This window comes from Hydra vulgaris, chromosome 09, assembly GCF_038396675.1.
Source record: "Hydra vulgaris chromosome 09, alternate assembly HydraT2T_AEP".
Taxonomy (NCBI): Eukaryota; Metazoa; Cnidaria; class Hydrozoa; order Anthoathecata; family Hydridae; genus Hydra; species Hydra vulgaris.
This window is the reverse complement of record NC_088928.1, coordinates 18,496,021-18,509,201: the sequence shown is the minus strand read 5'-3', so window position 1 is coordinate 18,509,201 and position 13,181 is coordinate 18,496,021. Positions and strand designations below refer to the sequence as shown.

At 28.8% G+C, this 13,181-nt stretch overlaps 2 protein-coding genes across 3 annotated transcripts in view; one reads left to right on the top strand and one right to left on the bottom strand.

Annotated features, from left to right (window-relative positions):
- Positions 1 to 9,205, top strand: part of LOC136084618 (uncharacterized) — a 68,045-nt gene extending 58,840 nt beyond the window's left edge. The window contains exon 3 of the mRNA XM_065804939.1: positions 8,821 to 9,205. Coding sequence (XP_065661011.1) covers positions 8,821 to 9,138 — 318 coding nt within the window. The 3' untranslated portion in view covers positions 9,139 to 9,205. The remainder of the gene's footprint in view (positions 1 to 8,820) is intronic.
- LOC136084619 (uncharacterized) overlaps positions 1 to 13,181 on the bottom strand; it is a 32,325-nt gene that overhangs the window by 3,501 nt on the left and 15,643 nt on the right. Inside the window, exons 1-2 of one of the 2 annotated variants that reach the window (XM_065804940.1) lie at positions 2,052 to 2,191; positions 97 to 1,928 (exon numbers count right to left, since the gene is read on the bottom strand). In XM_065804940.1, the coding sequence (XP_065661012.1) occupies positions 97 to 719 (623 nt within the window). In that variant the 5' untranslated portion in view covers positions 720 to 1,928; positions 2,052 to 2,191. Of the gene's footprint in view, positions 1 to 96; positions 1,929 to 2,051; positions 2,192 to 13,181 lie in introns of those variants that run through there. The other variant, XM_065804941.1, reaches the window with a different exon arrangement.

Below are 13,181 nucleotides of genomic sequence, written 5' to 3'. Positions count from 1 at the left end.
AATATAGCAAGCAATTAAACTCTGATTTTATAAAAAAAGTAACAATATGCAGTTTGTTTACATTATTTGGATCAAATACATAATTCAAACATTGACCTTAACTTTGAAATGCTGTACAAAAGATTTGCAGCTCTGCAATCTGACCCATAAGTGGTACTGGGTATTGTATCATTCAGCTTTTGAAGTGCTTTCCTGGTCTCACTGGCTATTCCATCAAGTGGATGCAGATGACAGTTTAACTCTAACAGCTCTTTTTCAAGTATGCTGTTTAGCTTCACAACTGCTGCATGGTTAACTGAGGCCCTGTCTGTCAACGTTGACATTATTTTGCCCATTAGTTTTTTCCTTACATCAGCAATCTCTAATTTATAATATGCTGCATATGTGTTGGCTAAATCCTCAATGGTATCAGTAATGTGTTTTACATAGTCCTCTGCCTTGCCTCCTGGTAATTCAGTGATGCTGGCTGTAAGGATTTGTTGCTTAGTAGCAAAATGAATTTGATTTATGTGAATGCCCTTAATTGTTGTTGCATCAAATGCTAATGTCACAACATCAGCATTTATTATTGTTTCTGCCACTTGTAGCAGAGCAATTACTCCCATTTCTCTGGACATCTGCGCAATCGTTGACAGATTGGGGAGATCTTGAGGCTTCAAATTCACGTTACCAAGACTTGAACATGACATGATCACTTTAGGTATGGCATCTACAGGCATGTTGCTTTCAATACAATGGTAAACAACCAGACGCAATGAGGCATTGAAACTTTTCTTTTCTTTTGTAAAAATTGAACCCTTTTCAATTTGATTGATGTCGCAGTTTAGCTGGTCTATGGTAATATCACTTTCTTTCAATGCTAAGTCTTGAACTCTAAGTTTTTTTTCTAAATCTAAAATAGTAAATTCTAATGTCAGGATCTTCTTCTTACAACTTTTATTTTCTTTAACCAAACTTTTGCATTTGAGATTCAACTTTTTCAAGGATTTTGTTAAAGATATAACATCAGCTTCATATTTTTGGGCCTTCAACTAATATTTTGAGATCTGGCGTGAGGTTCTTTTAATTAGTTGGTTTACTCTCTTAACTTGAAAAGTTATTATTATTATTTATATTATTATTGATTTATTAATTATTATGCCATTTAAGCTAAGCACAATTTACTACACTTTATAATCATTATAACTAAGTAAAAAAAATGTCAAATTTTATGAAATTAGAATTCAACCATATTTAAAAAAAATAACAATAGTAGTTTAAGAAACTTGTGTTGAAACTTGTATTTATTCTAAATAGGATTGTGCAACACCACAAATGCCCATTATCGGTATTAATAACCGGTTACTAGTGGGTAAGTTCGTTGGAAAGCATTTATTTTTAAAATTGGGTAATTTATTTACATAAAAAATACACAAAAGTAAATTAGATACATACATCCTTATGCAAATTTAATAAAAAAATGACTATCTAGCACAAAAAGCAAAAAATTTCGAAAATAAAAACTTACCTTGTTTTGAAAATCAAATTTTTCACTAACAACACACTGGATGAAGGATTTCCAAGTTATTTATAAAAAGATTAAGTATTCAATGTTGAAATACAAACAAGCATATTTAAAAATCTAGAGAATTTAAAGAGCAGTCTGGTTTTAAAAAAACACACTATCCAGAGATGACTAAAAATCGGGTTTATTTAAGTATATGAAAAACCAAGTGCAATTTCCGACTAAAGTTACGGCCGATATTAAAGTACCTAACTATAGGTGCCAGTGCTTTTTCGCTTGATGACCTGCTCAAAAAGTGCAACAAAGCATTCTTCTGTTTGGCAGAATTTGCTTCACGTTGAAGCCTAATTTTCTTGTATTGTGACCCAGACAAGCGCTGTCTTTTACCACGGTCCATTATATTGTATCGTTTAAAGAATTTAAACTTAAAAAAAATATAGCATTGATACATATACCTAAATTTTTATATTTAATAATAATAATAATAATAATAAGTTTATTCGAATACATGAAAAAGAAAACGAAAAAACAAACTTTAACTACTTACTTATGAAAATTATTGTTAGACAAATATTATTCAATTTATAAAAGGGTATAATAATTCTTTTTTTTTTTTCAAAGTTAAAGTTCGTTTAATAATACACTTTTATAACAATTTACAATAGATATCTCAAAGATAACTTCAATAAAATTTTTAAGAAAGTTTCTTAGGAATATTCTGGAACTTTAATTTGCTTAGTCAGCGTATTTTATGAACCAATAGAATTCGTTTGTTTGTATATTTGGCGGTTTGCTAACATCCATCCCTGAAAAAGAAAAAAGAAACTTTTTTTTACTGTTTCTTCTTCGCCAAATCCCAAATGTAAAACATGTATACAAACAAACGCTTTTATTACTTTATTATTTATTTGAAAAAATTAGTATGTATTAAAGTTCCCGTAAAATACAACGCCGCGTAAGCAAAAAATTTGTGGACAAATAGGAAATGTTATAATCTACAAAATCCATAACTTTAAATTATAAAAATGGAGTGAGTACGTAGAAGAACTTGGAAATTTAAAAAAAAAAAAAAATAATTTCTTGTTACAAAAAAAAAATTAAAAATTTTTTTTTTTTTTGGGAAAACACAAAATAAATTAAGAAAATGCCGCTCTAGAAAAGTGCCGCCGTCGGCTGTCGCCGACGTCGCCTACGCTTAAAACCGGGCCTGATATTTCGGCTCGTTTTAATATGTCATCAATTGCACACTCGATGTTGCTTGCATGATAACCAAATGGACACATTCAATAGTATTTAAAGAAATAATATTCATCATAAAATTGTCTGTCAATCATAGAGCATGTTTTAGAAAACCAAAAGTAAAATATTAAATTCAAAAGCAAAGTAAAGAAACAGTAAATTCAACAAAGACACTCACAATAAAAGTTCATATTAAAATACTTGTTATTGGTTTTGGAATGGCATAGATATGAAAAACTAAATTAAAATAAAAAACAACCGCAAATATATTTGCAAATAATAAATAGGAAAAAATGAGCAATGTATTACTGCTTCACATTCTGCTATTTATTGTTAACAAAAATATTTCAGTATATAAGATGCAATAGCTACAAACTCGCATTCAATGCTCACCTTTTATGCATTTATAATAAGGAGCTAAATAATGCCTATATTCCACGATAACATTCAAAACATTTTAAACTGTTTTACGTAGAGTCGCTCCTCCCTTCTTCTCATTTGAGTAACCTTAAAGTTATTAAAATAAATTATAAGCATATATATACTATTATTTATTTATTTTTTTATTATTTTTACTAAATTTTTTACACACCCGGGCATCACTCTTCAGCAATAGTAATACAATAAAACGTGACATACAATTTCACTTGAGATTAACGTGACATTAAAAATTCATAAGTAGAATTGTGGTGTAATCATCGCTTGTAGTAATCCAAAAAGGGATAAATTATTTTTAGTTAGTTATTATTAATTCAACTTTAAAAATAGGAGAGTATGTTGACGGCACTAGGTGCGCTTTCTATTTCCTCTGTAAGAATCTAATTCCATACCCGCGGTCTTCGAGATAACACAGAGAAGTCAGTTATTTTATATAAAGTCTTCGAAATTTTAAAGTTTTAAAAAGAGTACTTTGTTGGGTATTTGGGATCAATGGTGGAAAATTGATTTTCAAAGTATTTTGGTAGCATGTTGTTTTGCGATTGAAACGTAAATAATAGCTAGCTCATAAATGTTTAGAGCTCCAATTTCCCTAAATAATGGTTTTGCGTGGGTATATCTGTTAGCATTGCATACTATTTGACACGCTTGCTTTTGTTTTACGTATATTTTCTTTAGTATTGAAGAGTATGTGCTCGCCCAAACGATATTGCATTAGTTGATATAACTGTGGATGAACAAATAATATATATTTTTCAAGCAAGTTTTATTTAGAAAGTGTTTTACTTTTTGCATGATGCCGATTGACTTGGAGATTTTATTTTCTATGTGCAAAATATGATTCTTCCAACTTTTGGTTTTTTTCTATATTAATGTTGATGATCATAAGCTGGGGAAGCTGAAGTGGTAAATTAACAGAGTTAGATGGTTTGTGAAAGAAAATATATATGAATTTGAGGATGTTTAATATTGGTATTATCAGCAAAAAGAGTAAAATTAAGAAGTTTGAAGTTAAGTAGATATTGTTTACATGGAGTAAAAATATTAAAGGCCCAAGAACTGAGCCTTGGGGTACACCACAACTAATTGTTTGTAACCGTGTTCATACTGAGTTGTACGATACTCCTTGTTTCCTGTTAAGTAACATCTGAACCATTTTAGATTGTTGCTTGTTACTCCATATATCTCTAGCTTGTGTAGGAAGATCTCGTGGTCAACTGTATCAAATGCTTTGGTTAAATCAATAAACAAGGCTGGAGTATATTTTTTATTTTCAAAACCATTCAAAATTTTATTGACTAATTCAATTTTTGCATGATATGTTGAGTGGCTCTTGCGAAAACCAAACTGTTTGCTACACAGAATTTTATTCCAAGGTTGTTATATAATCTATTATAAATAACACGTTCGAGAAGTAATGAAAATCAAAAAACTATTGATATAGGCCTATAGTTGGGTGCTAAAGAGCCATTTCTATAAACAGGGACTAATGTTGCTATTTTCAATTGATTAGGAAAAACACAAGTTTTTAAGAACAAATTGAATATTGTTAAAAGAGGCGATTCAATAATATCAAATACTGATTTCAATACAATTGCATTGTTGGTTTTTAGTAAATTTAAAGCTGTTTAAAGTTCATCCGAGGATATTTCAAACTCATTTATAACTCAGTGTGTTTTTTTAAAAAAAGACTTAGGGGTTTTGTTTCCCGGAATTATATTTTCAGCTAAATTTTTACCAACGTTTATAAAGACTTTATTAAACATACCAGCAACTTTGTCTCTGTCAAAAACATCTGTGTTCATTTTTGTTTCTAAACGCTTGGGAAAAACAGTGTTTATGTTTTGTTTCTTTTTTCCAGTTACTTTTTTTTATTATATCCCATTTTTTTCTAATGAATTTTCGAGCAGATATGAGTAATAGTTTTTTTAAATTTTTCAAAACAATTTTTGCATTTTTTATAATTAGTTTCATTATTTAAAGTCTTATTTTTTTTAAATTGCATTAGTGAGATGGTTGTTTGCTTTTTCTCCAACAGCTATAAAACTTTCTGTAATTTCAGCCAGTTTGTATTTGGTGATTTGATGCGTGAAGAAAAAGCTATTATACACTATAAGATAGCTATTGTATACTTTAAGTTAATATTACTATAAGTATATGTGATTGGCTCCTGACTTTATTGGCTCTTGAAGCTTTTACCCAGTTGACGAGGTTTGAAAACGTGTTGATATTTCCCTTGCTTGTTTTTATGAACCTTTTAATAGAACTATTATTTAAATAGACGATAGATTTCAGTATATAGAATATAGAAATGGAAATAACTAAAAAAAGTGACTAAGAGATGGCCTTCTCAATTGTCATTAAAACAATTAATTGCGTTTTAATAACGAATAATTTTTTAGAATTACACAGAAAATTCTTTGTATAGACCAGTTTCCACTCGTCCGTTGAAGAATATATAGCGTTTCGAAAAAGGGCCGGCGCATGTAGGTTTCAAGGTTTCATGTGTACTTGTGTCTTACGGGTTACGCCGACTAAATAAAAAAAAAATTCCTTAAAAAAATTCTTAAATGTGCTATTTGAGATAAATAGTCTAAGTCTCGTTTTGTTGACTGTATTTAAAAAAGGTTACAGAGTGTCCCCCAGTGGGCATTTGACGTCCTCGGACGTCCAAAGACAAACAAATCTGGTACGGATTTCCGAGACCTAATTAGACGTCCTTGGAGGTCCAAATAAGTCGAACTTCGTCTTAATTTTAAATTTGGACGTCTACGGACGTCGAAGTATTAACACGCTTGCGCAAACCGCCATTGTAATTGTGTTTTTGAATATAATTATTTACGCTGTTATATAACAGCGAGCTAATTGCAACATTGCTTGTTACAGTTGCTTACTCTGATTTCCTACATTACACATTACTTACAGTTGATCATTCTGTCTTCCTGAAAAATTAAATAATGGAACGCAAAACGTTTACGAAAAGATTTCAAAGAGATTCAAGTAAAAAATATCAAAGGTACAAGTAAATTTTGAGTAAAACAAAGCTGAATTTATTATCATTTGTTATAAATGTTAGTTGAAAAACTACATAAGTATATAGTATATAAAATTTTTTAACTAACATTTATTTCAGCTTTTATAGTCTATAGTTATAGCTTTATATTAGTATAATATATAGTATATTTCTAGTAGTATTTCTAGATTACAATATCTACAGATATATTATTCTATCAGACTAAAATATCTATACTAAAACTATATAAAAGAGTTTTCGTATAAATATTTTAATCTAATAGACTAAAATACCTTAAAATTATCTACATGTTTTAAAGACAGCTTCCATGTTTTTATCCTTTTTTGAAATTTTGGAGTACTTATTTAAAATATATATTAGTATTTTCTGGTAATTTTAATTCTAGGAGTCCTAGAGGTAAGATTCAAAAGATATATCTAATTTAAATGATGTATATTTAATTCTAAATGTGTTTTAAATTTCAACTAATTTCAACTTCATCTTTTCGTAATTTTCATTTCAACTTTATTATAATAAATTAATATTACATATATGAAAAAGTTTTTAGTAATAATGATATTAGTTACAAATTGAGTAAAATAAATTTACCACCTTTTCTCTATTTAAATCAGTTTTATTATGTGTATATTTTACACAAGTTTATTATTTGCAAAGTGTTTTTTTAGGAAGCGTATAACTAACTGGCATAACAACCATATTCATGTGTATGTAACTTCACAATGTATTGATTCCCCAGCAAATGATTCAAATTTTAGTGAAAACTTAGCTTTAAAAATTTTTAATTATGGTTGTTTGTTGCAATCAGAAAGTGAGAATAAATCAGATTGTGATCATCAGCCCAAAATAAATAGTGTTTCGCAAAGTTTTGATAATTTCATTTATCCTTCAGATACTGAATTTTGTGAGTTAACGGATGATAGTCAATCATTATTAAAAGACATTCGCATTTGGGTATTAAAACATCAAACTACACGAGAATATATTAATGACTTATTAACAATTTTAAGAAATTATGGGCACCAACTTTCGAAAGATTCAAGAACAGTTTTAGGAACATTGAACAAAGTTGATACAACCGAAATAAATGAAGGTGAATTTAAATACCTTGGCATAAAGGAAGGCCTTAAAACAATTTTAAAGCGCAGTGCATATAACTGTGATGAAATTAAGCTACTCTTTAATGTAGATGGTCTCCCTATTTTTAAATCATCGGGATACCAATTATGGCCCATTACATCCCAATTTTCTGTTTTTCAACCTTTTACTGTTGCCTTATATGGTGGTCAGAAAAAACCAAATCCTATTGAGTTTTTGACCAATTTTACACATGAGCTGAAAGAGCTGCATAATAAAACAGTTGTTTTATGTGGTAAATCCTATTATGTCTCAATCTTTGCAATACCATGTGGTTCGCCTGCTCGCAGTCTTCTGAACGCTATTGTACAATATAGTGGTTACTATGCCTGTGAGAAATGTGATGAGGCTATTGTGTGTGTTAAAGGCCGTATAGTTTATGGTACAATTAATAGTAGTTTGGTTTTAAAAAGAACTGATTATGGGTTATGTTCGGGTCAGTATGCTCAACTAGATAATGAAAACAGATCTCATCAGCATATAGTGACTCCATTGTATGAAATTCAACAACTAGATCTTGTTCAACAGTTTCCATTGAACTATATGCATCTAGTTTGTTTAGGAGTAATGCGTTGTATTTTATTGTATTTAAAAGGAGGATATCCACAGATATTTTATAAAGAACAAAAAAGTCATAATAACATTTAAATATAAATGAAAAATAGTTCTAAATTTTGCTTGTTTTAGAAGCGCTCATCTCAGAAAAAGATGGTTTTGACGTGGGCAACATTGAGACACTTGTTGACGACTTGTTAAAACGTGCAATGCCGAAATTGCAAAAAGAAGGAATTAAATAATATAAAAATTCTTTAATTTTTTTCTATTGTAGCATGTATTATAACATTTAAACAAGTAAATAAATTTTTAACTTGAAAAAAGAAATTATTCGGAGTCATGCCTAAATACGACGACCATACGTTTGATAGGACGTCAATTTTGGACGAATTTAAACGTCCGCTAGACGTCTTAATTCGTCCAAAAAGTGTCTAAAAAGGACGTCCTTGGACGTCCGCTATGGACGGACGAAAGGTGTTTCATTTGGACGTCTACCGGACGTCCATTAGACGTCCAAAATGGACGTCCTAGGTCCAATTTGGACGTCCGCTGGACGTCATTGGACGTCCAAATGCCCACTGGGCCACTGGAGATTTAAAAAGATCCTAATTTGCCGATTATTGGTTTCCGAATACCTCCTTCATGTTGGCCTTGGATTCAAAGCAAAAAATGTATGGATGACTAAAAGAATGAAAGACAACATATTTTAATATTGATAAATAATAATAAAAAAAATAAAATTAAAATTTATTTTTAGGGTAAAGTAAAAAAATCTGATTTTTTATTTACATTTAATCAACCAATATTATAAATATTATAAAAACAAGTGATAATAAAGATTTTAAATAAAACAAGTATTAAAAGTTATGTTATTTTATATGAAGTATAGTTCTAGCTCAATCTTAATTTTTTTCAGGTAACGTTTATTGATACAGCAAATATTCACAAAAAATTTGAAGGTTTGTTTACATCTCCGACCGTATTTACAACCTGGTCATTTATTATTCCGGAAAAAATTAATCCTGGCCTTAATCTGGAAGAATTGAAAGAGATTGAACTAAAATTTTCTGGTAGTTTTATTACGACTGATTATAACAAAGAAATAACTCAATGCAAAGTTAAAGATAAAGAAGAAATTGAAGCAACGGCAGAAACGCAACAAAAAAAAAAAATAAAAAAAAAGATTAAAAAAAGAAAGACAAAAGAAAATATTCAACAGAAAAAATATATATAATAAGCACAAAATAAAACAAAAATTTTAAACTATCATTGTTAAAATATAAATGAATTTACAACGCTAAGTTTTTATTGTTGCTTTTGTTTATTTTATTAATTTTGAAAATATAAACTTTCAGGTAGCATACCCCCTTAAAAATTACATTAGAAGAAAATATTAATTGAAACCTTATTAACAAAATTGATATTGACCATACGAAAGATTATACTTAACAATATAGAATTGTCAAACTACATGTAGTTATGTTGTCATAACAACCACGTATAACGGCGAATATACAAAAATATACAAAAAATGCGGTGTCAAAAAAGTCTCAGATTCTAAAAAAGTAGAGTAAAATTGGGTCAAACCGCACACCATATTATTCTGCACGCTGATCGAAATTATCAAATAAAAACTAAACAGATATGGCTATGAAAAAAATAAAAATAGGTTCAAATACAGAACTATCTCCTCTATTCGAATTGATAAAATTATATACCGATTTAACTCTACTTTATTTTTTTTTTATACAACTTTTATACAAACCTTTATACAACTTTTATACAACGGAAGTCAGAATTTTTTATAAAGTTTTTATCCTTGCGAACAAAATGGCGAAACTGATATAAAAATAGTTTTAGCACTATCTTGTTGGAAATTTAATTTTAATTCTGATAGTATAACTTTTATGCAGCTAGAACAAAAAGTTTAATAAAAAATCAAAAAAGTAAAAAAAGCTCTTTTTTCTGATAAAACCGCGCACTCGATTAATTACTTAGTTTAGTTTTTCGCAAGTGACGAAGTGCTAATCTTTATCTAATTAACTTAAAGTTAATTCCAGTTTAATTGTGAATGAAAAATTATTTGTTAATATTGAAATATTAAATAATAACAATATATATTATTAAATTATATATATTATTATATAAAATTATTTAAAATGTATATATTATTATATAATAACAATATACTATATAAAATATATATATTAATATATTAACATTATAACTATATAAAATATATATATTAATATAATAGTTATATACTATATATAAAATATATATATTATATAAAATAATAAATATTATTTGTTAATATTGAAATGTTATTTGTTAATATAATAGACTTTTATTTATTAAAAACCAATTATTGTATTATTTCTCAATACAATCATCTCTCACTTAAAACAATTTAACTCACTCACTTTAACATGTCAACTAAAAAAAAAGCATACAAGGAAGACGATAAACTAGCCACATTAACTGATATGAAAGGAAATAAAACATCACTGAGAAAAGTTGCATTCAAGCATGGCGTTCCAGTAATTATGCGGCCGTGGCGCAGTGGTTAGAGCGCTTGCTTTATAAAGGTTGGTTTCCATATAGTCGCACGACAGTCGTGCGACAACTGTCGCGCAACAACATCTGCAATAATTGTCGTACAACCATCTGTTTCCATTAATTTAAAAATCACTTATCACTTCCGAGAAGCCAAACAAATAATATCCCTTATATATATATATATATATATATATATATATATATATATATATATATATATATATATATATATATATATATATATATATATATATATATATATATATATATATATATATATATATATATATATGTTATATATATGTATATATATATCGTGGGTAAACAGGCAAAAAACGTCAACTCAAAAGTCCGTGACTAGAGAAATCAATCATTTAAGTTTTCTACCAATTTGAAACTTTTAAAATGTAATGAAATTGCATTAGGTGTTGACATTAAAAACACCATAATGTTAAGTGTTTATTTAAAAAGATATTTATGGCTTTTACTTTTTTTTGATTTTAATTATTAGTAATAGCTTTTTAAGTTTATTTCCAAATTGAAAACACTTATTGATTTTTTGCCAGAAATTATTGTTCTAACAAAAAGTTGTAATAGTGCTTTTTGTCTGTCTGTCACTTGTTTTATACTGGCTGGTTTCATTATTTTTGTATAAATAATATATTTAGGTATTACACAATTCAAATAATAATAATTTATATTATTTACTTATTGTTAAATGAAGAAAATTGTTCCTTCATTAAATTTTAACTTTTTAATTTTATTAGTTTTGCTTCCTTTTTTGACATTTTTATTACTGCGTTTTTTAAAATATGTATTATTTATATCTCGTACTGCAATAGTATAATAGAGTAATTAAAGTCTTAAACATGTTTTTATATTGTTTATTTTCAAAATGCACCATTATTAAAAAGATAATAGATACAAAAGCTAGGGAAAAAGAAGACAATAGAGACAGATAAAAATTTGAAACTACTGTTCAGACTCGATATCCGAATTCATCTCCGATGGTTAAGGAGCGACATTCTTCACAGTTTCCAAGACTGGTAAATTTTGATACCAGTTATGTAGTTCCTGAGGAATAATTATTTTTTTCACACATACTGAAAAGATCTCTTTTCTTGTCTTTACTAAGGAGTAGCTACGCATCATACGCCTTTGGAATATCGATGAGTTCATGGTTTGTGATTCGTATACAACGATTTTTCATAAAATTGTTTATTTTGCACTCCCCAGTATAACCATACATGTAGTATATTTAACCTGGGGAAAGTTTTTCATATCTTACACATTTAATCTTTAACCAATTCACCTTTTCATTTTCGGTATTCATATTTTTGTTTTTAATTAAAGTAGAAGATAATGTAATTAAGTCAAGTATATCTAAAAAACTTAACCATGTTGCTTCATAGGGTGGCTTTACTTTATTTTTGACATATTTTGCTTGACTCATTATAAATATATTTAACCAGTCTTGTACGCTGAACACGTCCATATACTTTTGGCAGAGTTTGAAAGAGCTATGCATGTTGTCCACCTCCATTTAAGTGTGTCCACTCTCTGGGAATTTATGTTCAATAAGCCGCAGATTATTCCTAGATTGGACTAGGTTTAAAAAAAAGGCCGCAATATGAGCATTCCTGTTTTGTACATCACACGTGTCAGATTAAAAAATGAGATGTTCAACATGCTCTGGGAACTTGTTTGTAATGTATTTCATCAAACTAGAATCAATTTCACTGGCCCCTCGTTTTCCGTCAACTTTTTTCCAGGCGTAACAAAAGCCTCTGTTTGAGAGCGCACCTTTATAAACAGTAAAATTAAGCATATTTATTTCCTCGTGTAATACATCAAAGAAACCAATGATGACGGAACTCTCAACACCTTTTGCAAATCTAAAGTAGCTTCAATGCACTTAACATTATTGTTTGCTAACTCCTTGTCAAGATTTTGTGATTTCTTAGCCGGTTCTCTCATAGTAATATGCTTCACGTATTCTGTCTCTAACGCAGTCCTTTCATCTCCTGATGATTTTTTGTATTTTACACATGTAACACATTGGTCTTTTTTAGGGTGAATAAAGCTGAGATTATACTGCAACCCAAATATTCGTCTATATGAAATTTGACTTACAGGTTTCATTTGATTTATATGTAATTTGATTTATATGTAATTTTTGTCTACATGTAATTTGACTTACAGATTTTATTTGATTATGACAATACTCTTGGTGCTGTATGTACATTTTTTTTAATTAAGAGGCTGCTATCAAAATATTGGCGCATGGATGCAGGTCTTGCGTAACGGCTCTCCATTGATGGATACGCTCATTTTTTCAAATTTTATGTCTTCTTGCTTTGTTTTGTTTGAAGGACTTCTGCAGCCTCTCATGTCCTTCCCCTTGAAGCCCCTCTGGTCATCCCGGTTACTAAATGCATTTAAAAGGACAGTATTGAAAATGCATAAAGTGGAGCAAAAAAACTTTTGGCAGACCCTTTCTCTTGTTGAATCGGTGTTTAAATATAATTAGTAAAATTTAGAATTTTTCTTTGCTTATTTTCCGGGGTGTCCACCTTACGATATTTTGGGACGCTGCTTTCCACATTCCTTAAAATAAAATATTTCTTCCGCTCAAAACTTTTAAGTCCCCAGTAGATTTCTCTAATACGAATTCGCTCCTCATTTGTTTTTTTCTGTGCATTTGAATTTACATGAAAA